General features: G+C 40.9%; 1 protein-coding gene across 1 annotated transcript in view; it reads right to left on the bottom strand.

Annotated features, from left to right (window-relative positions):
- Positions 1–21,226, bottom strand: part of grm2a (glutamate receptor, metabotropic 2a) — a 71,724-nt gene extending 50,498 nt beyond the window's left edge. The window contains exons 1-2 of the mRNA XM_010881553.5: positions 20,245–21,226; positions 4,148–4,846 (exon numbers count right to left, since the gene is read on the bottom strand). Of these exons, the coding sequence (XP_010879855.2) occupies positions 4,148–4,660 (513 nt within the window). The 5' untranslated portion in view covers positions 4,661–4,846; positions 20,245–21,226. The remainder of the gene's footprint in view (positions 1–4,147; positions 4,847–20,244) is intronic.
- Between the last annotated feature and the right edge of the window lie 544 nt (positions 21,227–21,770).

The raw sequence follows: 21,770 nt of genomic DNA, 5'->3' as shown, positions 1-21,770 counted from the left end.
TGGCCTCGGATTTGGAGGTACTGATTTTCATCCCCACCGCTTCACACTCGGCTGCAAACCGTCCCAGTGCATGCTGAAGGTCCTGGTTAGAAGGGGCCAACACGACAACATCATCCGCAAAGAGCAGAGACGAAATTGTGTGGTCCCCAAACCTGACACCCTCCGGCCCCTGGCTGCGCCTAGAAATTCTGTCCATAAAAATTACGAACAGAACCGGTGACAAAGGGCAGCCCTGCCGGAGTCCAACATGCACTGGGAACAAGTCTGACTTACTGCCGGCAATGCGGACCAAGCTCCTGCTTCGGTTGTACAGGGACCTGACAGCCCTTAGCAAAGGACCCAGGACCCCATATTCCCCAAGCACCCTCCACAAGATGCCGCGAGGGACACAGTCGAATGCTTTCTCCAAATCCACAAAACACATGTGGATTGGTTGGGCAAACTCCCATGAACCCTCCAACACCCCGTAGAGGGTATAGAGCTGGTCCAGTGTTCCACGGCCCGGACGAAAACCACACTGTTCCTCCTGAATCCGAGGTTCTACTATCGGCCGTATTCTCCTCTCCAGAACCCTGGCATAGACTTTCCCGGGGAGGCTGAGAAGTGTGATCCCCCTATAGTTGGAACACACCCTCCGGTCCCCCTTCTTAAAAAGAGGGACCACCACCCCGGTCTGCCATCCCAGAGGCACTGTCCCCGACCGCCACGCGATGTTGCACAGGCGTGTCAACCAAGACAGCCCCACAACATCCAGAGACTTGAGGTACTCCGGGCGGATCTCATCCACCCCCGGTGCCTTGCCACAGAGGAGTTTCTTGACCACCTCTGTGACTTCAGCCCGGGTGATGGACGAGTCCACCTCTGAGCCCTCATCCTCTGCTTCCTCAATGGAAGACGTACATGCAACCATAGCAAAATAACAATAGGTAACATTTTGGGAGGATTAAATCTAGCACTCCCCACTGTTATCTGTAGGTTGGAACCAGATCAGACAATTCTACTGTGGAATTCTTTAGTTATTGATCCTGTTCCAGAATGTTACCTATTGTTATTTTGGCATGGTTGCATGTTGAGTGCGGTCTCAGCTAGTCAACATTATATATACATCTTGATAACTATTTAATGACATTTTAGCTTAGCCACTTCACCCATTTGTTCAGACATAGCCCACTGTTGACATATCCAAAGCACCAGTCTCAACTATTAAGCTTTCATATTTTTCACAGAGGTCAGGGGTTGTTCAATATGAATGAATTGAACAATTTCAAGGGTAATTTGCAGGATCATTAACATCAAAATTGCACAGTTATATTAACTCATACTGTAATATCCTGTAGATACAAGTGTTTAGTAAATAGGTTACCAGGTTGGAAATGTTACCTATTGTTGTTTTTGCTGCATTGTCTGCTTTGTGCATTTAGGGACATTTATGGTGTGGGTTAAGAGAGGTCTCCTAGAGGCCCTATTGGGTTGTAAAGGTATGATTATCTGAGAACATTAAAATGATGTTGTTTACATTTACACTTCTCAAGCTATGTCATAGCATGTTCTAAATCATCTATCAATATACATCTGGAAAAATAGAGTTAAGATATTGTTTTTTAAATTTTGTGAAATAGAGTTAGGGTTAGAATTTAGAGAGGTCTCAAAGAGGCTCTATTGGGATGTAAAAGGATGATTATCGGACAAAAAAACTAAAAAGGGCCACTTTCATTCACACTTTACATTGTGTATAATAACAAATTATACACCAAATATTAAACCTAATTTAGAGAAAACACAGTTTAGACAGTTAATTTTGTAAAACAGCATTAGGGTTATGGTCTCCAAGATTCCCTATTTTCCTAAATGTAGTTATTTTCACTATATTTTTCATAATATAACAAATATCTACAGTTGTTTGTAATGAATATGGATTGTATCTATTCATTTCCTATAATAAGTTAATCAATTCCCACAACAGATGAAGTGTTATAATAAAGTGATCTGTATTTTTGGTCCATCTGATAGGGCCTCTGTGCTACCTACAACTTATAGTTCGAAATGATCATAAATCCCAAAATAAATGACATAACATTGTAAAACTGCATGCAACTAACAGGAGAGTTCTAAGGAACATGCTGGCAAAGTTAGAAGTGTCTCACAACATCAGGTCATGAACATTTCTTATCCACCTTTGCCAACTGTCTTCGAACATCTGATGGATGTACAATAATGCAATCTACCGAGATTATTTCCCCCCGTTTGTGACAAAAACAAATTACCATGGAGAGAATAAGAGAGATTATTATTAGCTACCTAGTTATGATCCCACAAAGACTGAAAAAAAACTAGAATTCTCTCTTTTTTTAGGTATTTAGAGAGAGCTCCTTAAACAGAACAGGGCAAAGGGTATATGGATCAAAAGAGGGGTTATCCAAAGGCTGGGGGCATTGTCAGCCAGGAAGGGGGTTCTATTAAACCTTCATTGGGCTGACTGTGGGAGAGGTTGTGGCAGCCCAGAGAACAGAGGCTGGTAATAGTTGCTCTATAAATTACCACAGGACAAGGGCATGCATGCTGAGGAGAGACAGGAGCCCTAGATACAGTCCACCAAAATTACACTTTGTTCATCAAGCCTGTGTTTCCATACCCTCAATCCCCACTTTCTCTGTCCCTCAATACTCTAAGTCGCTATCTCCCTGCCTCCTCACAGGAGCTCTTTCTGTCCCTCAGGTTAATGTTCGTTTCATTTTGGTTTAATATATTTAACTTGCTGTTGCAGACGTTCGTTCTTATATGGTGTTTGAATTATAGTTAGATCAGTTCACATATTCACGCAACGCTCATGATAAGCACCTGTTAAATCATGGGGATTCCCAACAATGTCATCAGTGTCTAAAATGAAGCACTGTGTCGCACTCCCCGAGACACAACAGAGAAATTGCCTTCATACGCTTTTTACATTACTTCATTACATACTTGCAAATGTAATAATCCCTTTGAACCACTGATGGTCTTTGGATGCCCAGAAGGTGTAGAGTTGTTCAGCAATGGCGTGTGTAATCAAATCAAATTGTATCCATTGTGTTTTGTTAACAATAGGTGTAGCCTAGCAGTGAAATGTTAAACCGAACAGTGTGCTTATGCAGGCTTATTCGAAAGTAACTTCTACATAGAATTGGATTGTGAAGGAATTAAATCAGGCCAGAGAAGATTCTCAGATAGAGCTGGCAGTTGTGTTCTATTTGTATGTGTTTAAATATGGGTGATCAGGTGCAGACAGAGTAAGAAAATATCTCCAGTGTCTGCATACACACATGCTCTTTCTGTTTTCATATTAAAAAAGGTTCATGGGGCAAAACATTTTTGGGAGTCCTGGCCTCACTAATCCCTGTGTCTAACATCTCTCCCACTCAATCTCTCACACCTTCACTCTCTCTTCATCTTCCTCTCTCCCCTTCTCTCTCCAAATCTCACTCTCCTTCTGTCGGTCAAGCTCTCTCTCCCCACTCCCTCCCTCTCTCTTTCTATCTCTCACTCTAATTGAGTGGGGTTTAAACTGAAGCGGTTGGTTTCTTGGGGCATAATATATGTGGGCCTAATTAGCAGGCCTTTCATCAGGTCAGTATGAAGAGCTCGTCTTGCCGGGCCTCGACAGTAAGCCACTACTGCTGCCGATCCGTAATCATGCTGTCAACCAGTCAACCCAGACAGTCCTCAAGTCAACATCTGTAGCATGTTGGCATCTGACAAGCCCATCGCTGGAGTGTGAATTACAAGGAAATAGAGGGGCTCCTCTAAATGAGATCAACCAAGCATGTGGGCAAACAGGTAAACAGATCTGCCATGCGGGACGTATTCTCATTAAAACTTCGGCAATAACATCCCGCTGAACATGGGGCATTTTTTAAATTTTAGGTAGAAACCGTTAAATGACCATCAATCATTGGTTCCGTGCTCTATCGGTTGCCTATAACTACATCTAGACACAGAAGAGTTGGTGCTGCAGATTTTTTCCAAGCATCGCTTGGGATTGTTCAAAATAGAGAGATTTTAAGATTTTAAAACCTGGGGAAATGAACGGTCCAATCCATAAATCTATCAGTAACACGTTACAGGTATTACTCTACTGCATGGAGGAACAGAAACAGACTCAGTGCTATACCTGGATAGATACATCACTGTAGGAGCCTCCTATCACCCCAGAGATTGCCAGGGGGACGTCGTCGTGGATGGCGTAGGAGCCGTCAGGGCAGGTGTACTCACTGTCGTCCACCTTGGTCAGGGAGGCACGGACAAACTCCAGGGACTGTTCTAGGGCGTAGGTGTCCTTGGAGCAGGTGTCCAGGATGTGGGCTCCCAGCCTCATCCCCGGCAGCAAGCGATCATCCCTGTTGATCTCATCCAAGGCTAACAACATGGCTTCCAGCCTCTGGATCCCTCTCTGAGAGTTGATCTTCCCACAGTCCTCGACGCCCTCCCCCTTCTGGTGCACCGGGAACAGACCTCCTATTATCAAGTCCCCGTCCACCGTGATCTCCCTCTTGGTATCCATGCTGAAGGCTGACATGGGGAGGCACGGTGGGCCCAGGAGAGAGAGACACACACCCAGCAGATAGAGATGGAGGGGTCGGGGCGTGGGGTGAAGCCCCAAACCGGGGGACCTACACGGTGACATGACCCTAGGCCCTGAGGGAGTCAGGTCACTGCTGTCTGGCGTTTCTCTGGTTTTCTTTGTTCTTTCTGGAGCTGAGGAGCATACAGCAACGCCAGATCTTAAAGTGACAGTTTTTGTGTCCCCGCTGAGGCCATCCCCTGCATCAATGGCATCTTCTTTAAGGTTCTTCTTTAACGAGATTACAGCCTGCAGATCAAACAGAGAGGGAGTCAGTCAATGCTGCAACACAATCAGACCTTTGTCTCACTCACTTTCACACTCTGCACCAGGGCCCCTGGAATATTGCTATTTCCAACAAATATATATCATCGTAATGTGACAGTAACATTTTTGTATCTATTATTCCAGTGAGATTTGTGTTGATAATAACAGATGTGGAATGCAGGGATAATGAAACACTGACATAAAAGTGATTTGGGGAAACGTATGATGGTTAAAATTTTACATAGGCTAGTGAATAGACTATGGACTAGTTTTATTTCTTGTGTCATCTTACAATATTCATGAGGTAAAAATGTGACATAATCCTGTGACTTATAGCCAGGCTCTGACAATTTTTAATGTCTGGATGAACATTACGGCGCAGACCAAAATAGGAATCAGCATTTAATGTGTTCAGTGTGTATATTTACTATACAGAATAGAGTATATACAGTTGCATACAGAAATATTCACACATTGGCTCTAGATGTCAATGATACCCCTTGTATATAAAATAAGTTGAAAGTGAATCAAAGAGTTGTGCTCACAGGCGCTTTGTGTCACCACACTGACATTGGACATTATTGAGATCTTTCTGGAGACTTCTAAATAATGATGTTAAAGTCAGCTGATACTCATTTACAGGGATATTTATCTCACCTGTTGGAAGTTGTATGGTACTAATTGCCAATCAAACGTGTTTGAGGAACATTCTGGCCCACTGTCAAGATTGTGAAACAAAATAATTCTCAAATGTAGACATTCCCAAGGTTACAATTCAATATCTCAGGACCTTGGAAACCCCTAAGCAAAGTCTGCAGTATTATCAAGAAGTTTGGGACTATGTTGAACCTCTCAGGAGCTGGCCTCAAGAAGACACTCGACCTCAGATATCATTGAAAGTTGGTTGAAACCAGTGGCATAGGTTTCCTTATACATGAGTGGGATGCCCACCAGCACCCCCCCCCCCCCCCCCCCCCCCCCCCACACACACACACTTTTTGAACATGTATTTTTGTTCCCCCCCATTTTTTATCAAAAGAACTATGTTATACAACAGGCTATAAGAGAGGCTCAAACTGTGCTTAAGAACAGTGCGGCAGTAGGACTGTAAGCAATTGCATAATTTGAAATGTTTAATTCAGACTGGCTTTAGGACCACACGCAGGCACTTTGCTTTGAGGTACTTGCTGAAAAGTCCATGCGCATGGTGTTGGTTACCGTAGTAGAGGCTACCGTTGCTACTAGCAACTGCGATCTCTGGCTCATGAAAGTTTGATAATCTAGCTGACATTATCTCTAGTTAACTACCTCTCATAACATATGAATAAGGTAGACAATTTGCAAATCTATCTAAAAAACGGAAACCGGCAACCTTGTAAGGTGTGGTTAGGGTAATCAATCAATCAAATGTATTTATAAAGCAACAGCAGTTGTCACAAAGTGCTTTTACAGAGACACCCGGCCTTAAACCCCAAGGAGCAAACAACAGTAGTGTTGAATTTCAGTGGCTAGGAAAAACTCCCTAAGAAGGCCAAATTTTAGGAAGAAACCTAGAGAGGACCCAGGCTCTGAGGGGTGACCAGTCCTCTTCTGGCTGTGCCGGGTGAGATATTAAGAGTCCAATTGGAAAAATTAATACATTTATCTGGGCTAAATCCAGAGTCTATTTAAAATTAGACTAGGTCAGAAGTATGACCAGATGGACAAGGACAGGGACAGCAACGGGCCCCCCAAACCAGGTACTCCACAGGTGTGGACCAGGACCTCATGTCCTCCTCAAGTTTAAAACGGGAGAGAAAAAAATGCATTCATCATATCATATGTTGGCCATATCACATTTATTAATCAAACCAAAAGGATGTTGAGTTGACCAGTGTAGTCTAGTGATGGCAATATGAGGCTTCATTACTGTTCTTCAAGCAGCAGGATATTATGCTAGCAGCGTTAACTGAGAACTTATTTTTCAAATTAAAAGCCATCACTGAAATACATAAGGCAATATAGTTTGCAATTATAAGGAAGCCCATTTGAACTTTGCACAGACCCACCTAAACCATCTTTAGCCCTTCTGGAAAAATTCCCTTCTTTAGCCCTTTTTGAATAGCCATGGATCTCCAATTGACAACAAAAAAAAGGCCCTGATCTATCCACCCATAATTCCGATTGCATTATGACAATGTATACATGTAGGCCGCCAACATGTAGGCTACATTCAAAACCCTGTTCTTTAACACACACAGTCATGGCATTCAAAGCAGGCCTTAAGACACACCTTTATCAGTTGGCCCACCCTCCCCTTTAATCAAATTATACTGTACATTATTATATAATAATATGTATTATAATTTTAGTTTAATGTATTATTATTATAGTTAAATATTTAATTTTTATCCGATAGTTCTTTTATTTATTTAATATTATTATATATTTTTTTGAAATATACGTGTTTTTTCTTTATACAATTTTACCTCAATTAAGTGTTAGAATTCTCTGATAATGTTTTGAGTGTAAGGTCATAATTGTGTAGGGTACCATGTACTATACATATACATGTATACATACAGTGGGGAGATACACTGCTGATTTTGCAGGTTTTCCTACTTACAAAGCATGTAGAGGTCTGTAATCATAGGGACACTTCAACTGTGAGAGACAGAATCAAAAACAGAAATCCAGAAAATCACATTGTATGATTTTTAAGTAATTAATTAGCATTTTATTGCATGACATAAGTATTTGATCACCTACCAACCAGTAAGAATTCCGGCTCTCACAGACCTGTTAGTTTTTCTTTAATAAATGGGCTACAGAACATTAGGCAAGCAGCTTGGTGAGAAGGCAACAAAAATGGAAAATGGAAGACGTTCAAAATGACGGTCAATCTCCCTTGGTCTGGGGCTCCATGCAAGATCTCACCTCGTGGGGTATCAATGATCATGAGGAAGGTGAGGGATCAGCCCAGAACTACACGGCAGGATCTGATCAATGACCTGAAGAGAGCTGGGACCACAGTCTCAAAGAAAACCATTAGTAATACACTACGCCATCATGGATTAAAATCCTGCAGCGCACACAAGGTCCCCCTGCTCAAGCCAACGCATGTCCAGGCCCATCTGAAGTTTTCCAGTGACCATCTGGATGATCAAGAGGAGGAATGGGATAAGGTCATGTGGTCTGATGAGACCAAAATAGAACTTTTTGGTTTAAACTCCACTCGCCGTGTTTGGAGGAAGAAGAAGGATGAGCACAACCCCAAGAACACCATCCCAACCGTGAAGCATGGAGGTGGAAACATCATTCTTTAGGGATGCTTTTCTGCAAAGGGGACAGGACGACTGCACCGTATTGAGGGGAGGATGGATGGGGCCATGTATTGCGAGATCTTGGCCAACAACCTCCTTCCCTCAGTAAGAGCATTGAAGATGGGTCGTGGCTGGGTCTACCAGCATGACAACAACCCTAAACACTCAGCCAGGGCAACTAAGGAGTGGCTCCGTAAGAAGCATCTCAAGGGCCTGGAGTGGCCTAGCCAGTCTCCAGACCTGAACCCAATAGAAAATCTTTGGAAGGAGCTGAAGGTCTGTATTGCCCAGAGACAGCCCCAAAACCTGAAGGATCTGGAGAAGGTCTGTATGGAGGAGTGGGCCAAAATCCCTGCTGCAGTGTGCAAACACACATATGATCTCTGTAATTGCAAACAAAGGTTTCTGTACCAAATATTAAGTTCAGCTTTTCTGATGTATCAAATACTTATGTCATGCAATAAAATGCTAATTAATTACTTAAAAATCATACAATGTGATTTTCTGGATTTTTGTTTTAGATTCCGTCACAGTTGAAGAAGTACTAAAAAATATAGACTTCTACATGCTTTGTAAGTAGGAAAACCTGTAAAATCGGCAGTGTATCAAATACTTGTTCTCCCCACTGTATACTGTATGCATAAGTACATAGTATAAAATTACATAAAGAGAAAGAGATTTTGATCTAGTTTCATGGCACAGGTGTTGAACACAGATATAGGTCGTGTGATGTGAGAGTTAGAACAGTGTGTTCTGAGGACGCTGGCTGGATCCTCCAGAGTGTTTTGTCTTGTCTGAGCTCCTAGGCGTGTTTGCTAGTGAGCAACCACATCACCCCCGTGATGAACAGCTTCCTCTGGAATATAATAGTGTCCGTTTCTCCTCCTCCATGCCTGAGGGACGATGTGACGTTCTGGTGTGAAGCTCTCTCCATCTCTCCCTTTCTACTTTTCCTTTATTCTTTCTTTCTCCCTTTACCCTTTTTTCATCTAGTTTCCTGTTTGACCTTACGTCTCTCATTGTGGGGAGAAGAGTCTACGGCAGTTTGTTTCACAGGCATGCTCACATGCACACATTCACACAGTTACACAGATGCAGGAACACAATCATAAACACAAACTGTATCAAAAAGTTATCCCTTGGGGAACACTGTCAAACCAAATGATGCAAATGAGACAGATTTTGCAGATTGAGCCAGATAACTACACTGTCATACACACACAAAGAGCTGTTGAAAACTCCCTGTAGCAGTAGCTGAATATTTATTTTCCCCCCATGGACTAAATCTAAACATTGTTTCATTTAACTGCATTTACAATACCACACTCACATTGGAAGTACGTATTCTCATTATTGTTTCGGTTTATTCTATTTTAGTCCAATAAAAACCACTGAAAAGCAAGGATGGTATTCATACAAGCCATAACAATGTTTTTCCACTGATTTTATTTACAACACTCATCTTATGCAAACACACATAAAAACAGGCAACACTAAAAATGTACGCTTTGGTGGAAGTCAAGCTCAATTCCATCATATTTGCATGGCAATACATTCCAGTCAAGGTGATTTTGTCATTGTTATTATTTTCCCAGTAACAATCAGTGACTGAAATATTTGAATGCATTAATGATGCTAGTCGTGTTTTGATCAGGGGGTGTTGATAATGCTTTCGTGCTCGTGGCGGCATTGAACAGATATTGAACGAAAGGACGGCGCGCAGTCATCAGCGTCAGTCAAAAGCTAAAAGTGAATTTTGGAATCTCATCAGGCGGTGTTGATGCAGAGACACACATACTCCTGTGGCTGTGTTGATGAAACATTGATTTATACATAAGTACATTTTACTGAACACATTTAATTTCTCTTGATCTGTTGTGCAAAAATTGCTGGAAATACGCACATTTCTGAAAACAGGATTTTTTTAAATGTAATAATCAACATCAAGGCAAAATTGGGTGTAGAATACATTTCTAGCCTGCTGATTAATTTGAAGGTCATTGTCAACAATTTCAATGAATGCCAGGCTCCAGATCCCCAATAAATGAGTATGTTATTATTTCATGTTAGATTGTTAGACTACTTAAGCTTGATTTCCTGAACACACTTTTATACCTATAACTGTACCAAAACATAAGCTAAGAGATTCTCCATTAATGAAGATTATTATGCTTAAAGCCAAGGACACCAGGAAACAACGAGACCAGCAGTGGAAAAGTGAAGATGGGAGATGGAGACGCTGTGACATAAAAAAAAATATTAGCACATGGGCCTGTCATGATGTTGTTACACCCCTGTAACTACTGAACCATACCCTAAAGTCCACTGACCATACTGAACCATACCCTAAAGTCCACTGACCGTACTGAACCATACCCTAATGTCCACTGACCGTACTGAACCATACCCTAAAGTCCACCGACTGTACTGAACCATACCCTAAAGTCCACTGACCATACTGAACCATACCCTAAAGTCCACTGACCGTACTGAACCATACCCTAAAGTCCACTGACTCTACTGAACCATACCCTAAAGTCCACTGACCATACTGAAACATACCCTAAAGTCCACTGACCATACTGAAACATACCCTAAAGTCCACTGACCATACTGAACCATACCTTAAAGTCCACTGACCATACTGAAACATACCCTAAAGTCCACTGACCGTACTGAACCATACCCTAAAGTCCACTGACCATACTGAAACATACCCTAAAGTCCACTGACCATACTGAAACATACCCTAAAGTCCACTGACCATACTGAAACATACCCTAAAGTCCACTGACCGTACTGAACCATACCCTAAAGTCCACTGACCATACTGAAACATACCCTAAAGTCCACTGACCATACTGAACCATACCCTAAAGTCCACTGACCATACTGAAACATACCCTAAAGTCCACTGACCATACTGAAACATACCCTAAGGTTTATTGTCTGTACTGGGCATTGAGCGGCAGGGCCCTAGGAAGTGAGCTGACTAAGGTGTGTGTATTATGTCACTCAGCTCCTCTGCCCTCCCTAGGGCTTAATTAGCCACTGAGAGGAAGGGAGGGAGGGGCTTAATTAGCCACTGAGAGGAGGGGAGGCAGGGGCTTAATTAGCCACTCAAAGGAGGGGAGGGAGGGCCTTAATTAGCCACTGAGAGTAGAAGAGGGAGGGAACAGTATATCAGAGCAAAATGTTTAGCCTGTACCATCTGCTTTGGCCACCACTGCTTGGCCGTCAGCCTTCTTGTGTTTTATATAGTCCTGCATGGCACCAGATATTTACTACCCAAATTAAGTAGAATACCATTCTCTGAAATTACAAGATCAAGATGTGTGGTTTTTCAATCACATTTGTAAATCTTCCCTGCTTGTGTGTGTGTGTGTGTGTGTGTGTGTCTGTTCAGAGATGTTGCTCATCGTACCGACACACATTCTCCCACTCATTAGGGCCCCTCTCTATCTCTACCCTTTGTTTCCATGGAAACGTGCAAAGAAACACGGAGGGTGGGGAGGAGATGGGAGGTAGGTGAGGAGAGGCCAAGTGGGCCAATCTGACCATGGACTAACATACTGTGGGAACTCTGGGAATGAAGCCTGCTGTTAACTGGCCCCATCCTCTCATGGAATTCACACTTCAGTACACTTCCTAAGAGACACACAGTATTAGACCCTAACAATGTATGGTTCCATATCTCACTTTCTTGCCAGGTATTCTATTCTATTTGCAATTTACATATAAATTACCAGAGGATTTTCAATAATGCAAAAACACCCATAGTGTTTTTTTGAATACTTTATAACCTGTGTGTTTTGGTTGATTTATGAAACAAAAGATTAGTTGCTTTGAATTTTACAGCATCTCTACTGCAACCTTGTTCTTCAACATGTAATGAGAGTGGGGTTGTCAGACCTGTGGTTGAGTCAGATAGTGAAAATGTACCACATTTTTCTTACCGCCTGAATATGCTCAATCAATCTACGACAAAAGAGAGAATTTAAGAGTTCCCCAAAAAATTGTCATTCAGTGTTTTCAAGGAGGGTGTTTTGTGTTTTTTTTTCTCCAAAAGAGTATTAGTTTGAAGAAACCCTTAAGGATCATTGAGAAAACTTTTCATAGGCTAACTGTGCACCATCCATTGGAACTCCTGGTGACAGGAATTAAGCGACTTACAACTGTTGTTAACACTCAGATGGCCTGAAGAATATTGTTAATTCTTAATATCCTAACTCAAACTGTTCAACTACTATATTAATACATTTACCGAAATCGCTCGTGTTGAAATAATTGCCTGGTTATTTGACAGATATGATAGTTGTCAAGTATGTTGGCTGGTAACTGAAAGGTATCTGTTTCAAAACCCTGAGCCATAAACAGAACCCTGAGTAAGGCACTTTGACCTCGCTTCTGTAAGTCGCTCTGAATGAGCACGTCAGTTAAATGACTCAAATGTTAAAAAACATGATAATGCACAGTATCCAACATTACAACATATATTTACAAGCTTATATGTCAGATTCTTCAAGCCAGTTAAACAATATTGCACCTGAAGTATAATATGCAGACATGCAGTTTACAGGCCAAGTTAGCCATGAGGAAAAAAAACACACATAATGTTCATGTTCATTTGATTCAGTCTAATATGGCACTTGTAGGAGTCACAACAAATCATGTATACAACACCCTACAGCACTGTAAGGACCACATGTATTATGGTAGGACTTCTGTGTGGTCAAAAGGCTTACAATAATTTCCCAGCCCTACATTGGCTTAACTGTTAACTTCAAAGAGCGCCCAGCCTCATTTCATCCTCGATTCAGCTATGCAAGAATCTCCCCTTTTTTTCCTATATATATTTTTTTGCTTTCCGCTTCACCAGATGGTCTTTTTAATTCAAGTGTGTGGAGTCTGCCAGCCTCTTGCACTCATCAAACCAAGCGTTGTGATGGAATGGACAGGGTGGGGGCTGAGGTAAGCAGGCAAGGATGGAACAGGAGAGGAGAGGAGGAGGTGAAGAAGGGAGGGGGAACCTCACAAGGTGTTATTTCAATCACCTCCTCAGGTAGCAGTGGAGAGCTGCAACATTATTAAGTTTATAGCCCCCTAGGATGGCAGATAGGGAGGTCATCTATATGCAGACTAGAGCTCAGGGTAGACCAGGGAGGAGATCCCCTGTGGAATAAACGTCTGAGAGTGCCACATTGACAGGAGAGGAGAAAAGTGTAAAAAGAGCCTGGTTTCCCCCCAAATCACATTTCCAGCTGACAAAGAGAATGTACCCAGGTGGGGGAAGACCGGGAAATGGTCTGCTAATGGGAACGGGAGGAGTTGCTGAGTGCTCTGAGCTCTCTCATCATCCAACCCAAACAATTTATTAACTTCCTGCTCTGCAATCAGAGCACAACCTGTGACAACCCCTTTCATGATAAAATGCCATCAGCATCTGAGAAGATTCGCTATGCCACATATTAAAAGGCTTTAAAGAGTAGAGACATTTTATTTTTCCATTATCAAGCATCTAGACTTGTGGAAGAAACTTGGATTATTCACCAGTTATTTCAGGAAAAACATGCTTTATTTCCCAATTATCACAGAAGAAACATGCTTTATTTCCCAATTTTCACAGAAGAAACATGCTTTATTTCCCAATTTTCACAGAAGAAACATGATTTATTTCCCAATTATCACAGAAGAAACATGATTTACTTCCCAATTATCACAGAAGAAACATGCTTTATTTCCCACTTATCACAGAAGAAACATGCTTTATTTCCCAATTTTCACAGAAGAAACATGATTTATTTCCCAATTATCACAGAAGAAACATGATTTATTTCCCAATTATCACAGAAGAAACATGCTTTATTTCCCAATTATCACAGAAGAAACATGCTTTATTTCCCAATTTTCACAGAAGAAACATGCTTTATTTCCCAATTTTCACAGAAGAAACATGATTTATTTCCCAATTATCACCAAAGAAACATGCTATATTTTCCAATTATCACAAAAGAAAGATGCTTTATCACTATAAATTGTCATTGCTTACACTCTCTACACCCTGACAGGTCCACTCCACACCGTTCTATTTGATGCCATGCAGGGCCAAGTCTAGTCCAGTAGTGATTAATTTGAACACAGTCACTGGATAAATCTCAATACGCATCAATGGTAGGCAGTCAGAACAGACAACAGTCTGTTTCAGTATGGCTCATCCATACAACTCTCAAACACAATTATTTCCAAAATTCTTGTCGCATTTGTTCATGTGGTCACGAAATAAGTATTTTGCTTGGTTCATAAACGCAGGATTATATCAGTAAACTCTGGAAGCAGCTCAAACTGTACAAAATCTAAATGTTTCTCATTTTCTTTCAAGAAAGGAAATATTATAACATATAAGAACCCTTATGTTTAACTTTGAACAGGGTGAACAGGACCACACCATGAAGACAGCTGAAGATTATACACTACTAATGCATGATATTCTCCCCTGAAGTTATTCCTTAATTTCCTAAACCATTCTAATCTATATTAAATCCTACTTCCATCAGATCTAAATGTTATTACCATGTTTACCATGTTTTCTTTTACGTGGAACATAACATGTAAGGGCTGATTGGCAGCCTTTACTGCAGCATGGTCCCAACCCCAAAACAGTTAAAAATAAAAAAGTATCTCTTCAATTCAGTTGTTTTCTTCTCTGTCAACTCTCTTTGGTTATAGTCTAGTGGAGATGGCTAAACATCACCTATTCAGAACTTGCTTTACTTGACAGATTGTGGACTTGTGTAGGTTCAGCTTGCCCTGAAAAGTCAATGTTAAAAAGTTGAATTACAAACAAACATTTTCTCAAGAGATTTTTTTATTCAGGTTACTTATTAAGTAACCCTTCAACTGCAGAGGAAAAAAACATTTGAATTCAATTCAGTAAATCCATGCCTGGGAGATTGACTGGATCAATGAAACCACTGACATCACTCAGGGAAAAACACATTTCCATATTCCAAAATCAAAAGGGCTGACCTTTCCTAATAAGGTCACTGATATCAAACCAATGAATGTGAAAGGTGGTAATTGAAGTTAAAACTCTAACAATCTGAGCCAACAGAGGCTAGCACTGAGTGTCAACAATATGACAACATACAGCAGTTATGTAGATGTCCATCAAAACCGGCCCCCCTTCACCCTCTCAACCTCACCACCCCACTTCATGTCTTCATTATGGAGGTGACAGATGTCTGAAAGGTCCACTCAGAACAGTTATTGGTTAGAGAATACTTTTGGATCTGATTATGTGTATGTCCGTCATAGCAACCTTTCTCTTCTACTAAGCTTCCAGTAACTACATGGCTGTGTGAGGGAGGGAATCCCCTGGTACAGTCCTAAAGCTTAGCGCTTCCCAGGGGCCTGATTCCACCTCACTGTGTCTTTCCTCATATACGATTCTGACACTCTATGTTCTTTACATGTGATTGGCCCAGGCAGGGTGATGGATGGTTTTCTGTGGGTCTTCCCATTATTCATCATACACACACCATCGGTGACAAGAGAGAAATGAGTATGGACTTCCCTGATCCAGAACGGAGATGCTTTCATTCTGCCTCATTATATAAGACTCCCAAGCACCACATTTCTCACATGTCCACACACACACACACACACAGGGAAAACAAACACACATCTGTACACACACAAACACGCCCAACACAAATGATATCTGCGTGGCAGAGTACAGTCACATACTCTCACAATAGCTGCTAAATGACTTTGAGTGAGACAGATGCATGGCTGAACACACATTCTCCCTGGTCCTCCACTGCTACCTCAGGGGTTCCTGACTGTCCCTCAGGCCACCCTATTAGCTCTATATCAGGCTTGTCCAGGGACACAAACACCATCTGCTACATACTGCCCCAGACACATTATGGACGACAAAAGATCCCTGGAAGCACAACTAACACTGAAAACAATTTTGCAGATATATTCAGAAAAGTCTACATCTAATGTGTCAACCAATATGAAAGCTCAAAGTCAGTTGCCTGAAACGGTGCATTTCCATTGAGGTGTTGTGTCGATAAAAACAGCAGGACGTAATGACGTCACACACAATTTTTTGGTAATACCCAGAATGCAGAAGAAATATTAAAGTGGCATAACGGCTTATTTAAAAAATGTGTCTAGGTTGAAAAATCAGTAACTCGTCGTTGGACCATTTGTCAAAGAACAAAGCTCTCTCACTCAAGCAGAGCAAGGTGGGGCTACAGTGACGCTTACAATCACAAGGTTATCCACCTACTTACTGAAGTGCAAGATAACTTTCTGGGATAACAAAAACTAGAAAGTACTTTTATTAAATTTAAGCCCATTCGATTGTAATTTATTACATATTTTGTTTGACATTTGATTGGCAGGTTTAAAATCTGTTTTAAAACCTTCTGACATCTCTCCCAAGATTTGAGGAAAATAGCAGCTCTGTTAACTTACAGCAAGGTAATATCACATTACTATCTTTATCAAAATGGTCACATTATTATGCAGACTGATCTAGACATGACCAAAACAGGCTGTACGCTATTTCCTTTTTCTTGGGCAGGGATGTCAGAAAAACTAAGATAGTGAGCCCACAATTCAAATATTTTTGTATTTTTGTAGTGTCAGAAAATTCATTTTATCCATTTTTGTTATTTGAACAGTTCAGTGAGGGGGGATGGGATGGGGAGTGTCCAGGTGACATACAGTAGGTCTCCCGGGAACTCCACCTCTCTCCCCCTGAGTGATGGAGCTGCACACGTTGACAGATGGTCTGACAATGAGTTAGAGGCATTGATTACACCTAGACATGTAGACATTTTTTTTATTTTCCGTTTTTTACTCTTGAATTGTGGTTGAATTGTTTTGTTAGTTTCCATAATTGATTTAGGCAAAATGTGCATTAAAATTGCATCTGGAATGCCATCCTACCAATCAGTTTCTTGTATCAGGTGTCCTGCAAAGGCCATCAGGAACAGAATGCCATAATTTACAAAAATGTGCAGTTTTCACAAAGTATTTATACAGATACTCTGCCTAAAATCTCAAAGAGAAATCTACAACAAAAAATGTGTGCACAATAGCTAGAAACACCCCCAAGTAGTGTTGGAGCTTTGAAACAAACCTAGAAAGGAGATGGTCTCTGAGGGGTGGCTAATCCACTACTGGCCGTACCAGGTGAAGATAAGACTACATTACCTTTTAAGACTACATCAACATATTGCACATTCAGGCAGAATTCAGATCAGCAGCACAACAAGGTGGACATGGATAGGGCTGACTAAATGGGCAGTGATATGGAATGTTCCATGTGATTGTCCAGAGTTTTTATTATTTCATAATTATTTACCAAGTCACAGACATTATGAATAAAATGTGGAGCTTTATTACATAAAAGATTAACAAATGATTGGCCAAGTCATTATTAGGAAGTCATTTAACACCAGTTCAGTCATTTGTTGTCTTTATAGAAAGGAAACTGCCTATGTTGTAGACCTTTAGACTATTTATCTTTTCCATTACACTTTGCAATGTTTTAATTTACAACAATGATTTCTGGGTCAACAGAAACCTACCTACTGAGTCATACAACAGAGAGTTAGGGAGCTGAACATGTAGTAGAGGAGCAGTGTGTGTGGATGTATGTGTGTGTGTCTGTGTGTGTATTAAAATTAGATCAGTATGAGGCAATAAGGAGGTGTAAGTAATTAAACTGTCTTGTTTGTTAGGACCATAGCCATATATCATCCTGCGGTTTAATCACAGATGACAGCTAGCTAATAAAACACAAATGACTGATAAGAGTTTTGAGTGACATGGAGATGCCAGGGTTGGGCATTTGATTTTAATTAGTTACTTTGATTTCTCTCTCTATACAAACTGGTGCTGGAATAAATGAAGTATAAAGTTGAGTAGATCTACCTGCAAAGGACACCTTGAATATTCCCATTGAAGATGACTGGATAAATTACAAACAGTACCAGTCAGGGGTTTAGACACACCAACTCATTCAAGGATATTCCATTATTTTTACTGTTTTCCTAAAAATAGTGAAGACATCAAAACTATGAAATGACACATACAGGATCATGTAGTAACAAAAAAAGTGTTCATCAATGTAGCCACCATAGTTGACAGCTTTTCACACTCTTGGCATTTTCTGAACCAGCTTTGCGTTTGACTGATAATGTACATTACCCAATACTCAATGCATCCTGTGGATGATAGAGGTGAACCTTAAGGTGCTGTGGCTTTAGAAACACTGAAATGGTGTACTTTGCTGCTGTCCAGCTTTCAAAGAGAAATACATGCAGTATTTAAATTGAATCAGTGACATGTGGTCTATTGGGTTTGATGTTAGCACTGTACTTTAGTCTGAGGTAATCTTTGAAACAGATAGACAGAGCCTGCTGACTTCATCCAGAACGCACAGATATCCTCTGCCAGTGATCCATAGAACTGCAGGTTAATCAAAGTCTACAATTGAGCTCCTCCAGTGAGTAGCAGTCTAAGTGCTTCTGTGGCCTGGCAGCCCGGTCCCAGGGATGCTTGTGTTCTTGGCAGATAAGGAGCATTATAACACGCTGGGTGCTCAGCGATAACACGGCTCTTCATGCTCGGGGAAACTTCGATACGCAAAGCTATATTGATTGCATCCAGACCCCTTGTGCGTGCTTAGCCGTGGGCAATGCCCGTTCTGCACTTTGCTGATACAGGTGTGCTGGATGGCATTGGGACAAAAGAGATGGGTTCACAGAGAATCGGTTCGCTTTCCTCTTGCTTCACCTCTTGTTTCTGCTCACGCTTGGAACTTTAGAAATGATGAGTATGTTCCTCTTCAGCCATGTCTTGAATTATTTACTCTAATCAACATCTCTGCTCCCTGGGTCTGAGTGCTCCATGGCCTGCTCACTGTTTTACAAAACCCCTCACTTCAAGAAAGACACTAAATACAGTGCCATTGCAATTATTTTTCTCCTCTTTCATTTGATTACACAGCCCTACATACAGTAGATAGACACATTTCAAGTTTGGTACACCCTATTGTATGGGACTTGGCGATCTAGGATGTGGAGTAAATAAGGCTGACTTGTGAACTAAATGTGTGTCCACCTCTGGGACATATTTTGTAATGCACTAAAGCCCTGTTCGTATCTGGAGCTAAAATGCATCCTGTGTCCAGAGTCTGATAGTAATAGCATTTTCAGACAAGTGAAGAGGATTAACCAAACAATCAACCATATGTTAATGCAATGTGTAAAAAGGACTACAAATCCAATAAACAGTCAATAACTCAACCAAGGAGAACCTTCTAGAAACATGCCATACACAATCTGAGAGCCTAATTGCCTTCTTTTTACCAAAATAATGCATTTCCCCTTTAGAGGGACATGATAGACAATCTAGTGATAGTAGTGATAGTGTTTTCTGATAATACAACAGGAGTGGCCTCGTGAGAGAACACCACTGTACTGAATATGCACAACTCATCGCTGGAGTATGAAGACATATAGATCTGCTAACTTAAGGCAGTTATTATATGTAAGCAACCCAATCTAACAAACTGTATTGAAACTGCAACTTGAATTTTATTCTCAATATTTGACAATCATAAATAAAATAAAATAATATAAATACACTGTAAACATCCACATTAAATGGAAATGCAAGTAAAGGTGTGTGTGAGGGGTTATTTCGGGTTTGACAATGTAGCTAGAAATATTAATGATGTGCTATGATCTCCTTTGTTCACTAAAACCAAGTAATCCTAAACTCAATGCATTTTTTTCAATTACCAATCAACAAATGAGCAACAATATTACCCATTGAGAGGTGTGTCAAAACAAATTAGGAAAATAAATTCAGTAGCCTGATCCTATTTGCGAGTTGTTTATATTGTAGCCTTCTCAAATCAATCTTTATCTGGTCTGTATCCCATTTTAAAGCGCGGTTGCACCGATATAATCTTACAAATAGCATGGTGCATGTAAAAGTGAATGCTGCTGTTGCTGAGAACAAATGTACACATTAACCAAAAGCGCTTACCTGTCCAATAAATCTCACTCCCGAGCGATTCCAAGTCCAACAGGTTCCATGGATTAGGTCAGGTACTTCATATCCTTGGTGTTATTACCGATAAATCTTTTGTTCTTCCGAAAAAACAATTGGTTGGTAGACAGTGGATGAACGAAGGTACAAGGACCGAGTGAATGAAGTTTTCGCGCCTCGCAGCTGAGCCGAGCGTGAGTAACTGTCCTTGGTGCTGAATAAGACTCGGGCGAGCGCACAGATTACCTGATCAGATTTCTTGGCAAGTGGTTAAAAAAGTCAACCGACCTTTTTAACCACCGCGGCTAGTAGTAAAACAACACTACCCACACTTAGGATTGGGCTACTAAATCGTGACCCCACACCTCATAACTCGGCTGTGCAACAGATAGCCTAGTATTTGAAGAAGTGAGACAGCGCAATAATCAAGCTGTTAAAATAAAACGAAAATGTCAAATCTGTTTCCGGGTGAATTAGATGTGATAAGTAAAATAATGTATTCACATGAATAGTTTATATAAATATATTCAAACAACATTTAAAACGAACGTACAGGTCCATAGCTATCGTGTAAATTGAACTCTTATTGACTCTCAGAACAGAAGACAACAGACTGAACGACTATGGATGAAAGCGACTCCAAAAAGCTGTCGGTGGGCTTAGAGCCTGAGTATGATGCAATTGAGTTTAAGATTTTTAGCCTATGTGTTGTGTGATAGTAGCTAACAAATGATTTCCCAAAATAATAATAATTAGAAAAAATAAAACATTATTCGAGAGATGTTGAGTAGGGTGTGCTGAGTAGGTAAATGGAGAATCTCAGGAAATGGTCGTTATTTAAAATCGGCAAAACTCGTAATAGCATCTCTTCGGAGACTGCTTAACAGCTTTGCTGCGATGTCAATAGATCCCAATTTTCAGTCCATACTCAAGTTCCGACAAGGCAGCGCAGAAGAGGGAAATGTGTGATGTGACTCCCAGATGGTAAACCTACCCGCGCGGGACAAGGACTCCTGGGATCACCACAGGATGTTTTGTGACCTCTAAACCTCTTCCGCCAAAACCACATTCACTGCCTGCAAAGGGCTGTAGTCGGGATCTGTATTCGACGTCAACGATCTTCACATTTCCCTTGTAATACTAATTATAATTCATAACATATGGAAGACCTTATCATTAAAGCTCTCAAATGTACCCCATGTGGGTTTTTCTATTATTAAATTGAGCGTCCACATATTGTCACAATACCAAATGTAGTCCTGTATTCTCGCACAGATTGCCTTTGCAGAGCTGGTGGGATACCAAATAATACATTTTTTGATTAGGCCTATATACAACAGACACATGCTGCACTGTATATCTCTCAACCCTGAGAGAATCATTTGACCCCTGATAAAATTGAAAAGCCATAATCTGTGTGACATTGGCTCCACCAGACAGATAAGAAGCAAGACTATTTGATATTACATATATGCTAACACAACAGCAAAAAAGATTCACTGCACCCCTCTTTGGATAAAAAT

The sequence above is a fragment of the Esox lucius genome, chromosome 17 (assembly GCF_011004845.1).
Source record: "Esox lucius isolate fEsoLuc1 chromosome 17, fEsoLuc1.pri, whole genome shotgun sequence".
Classification (NCBI taxonomy): Eukaryota; Metazoa; Chordata; class Actinopteri; order Esociformes; family Esocidae; genus Esox; species Esox lucius.
This window is presented reverse-complemented; position numbering and strand designations above follow the sequence as displayed.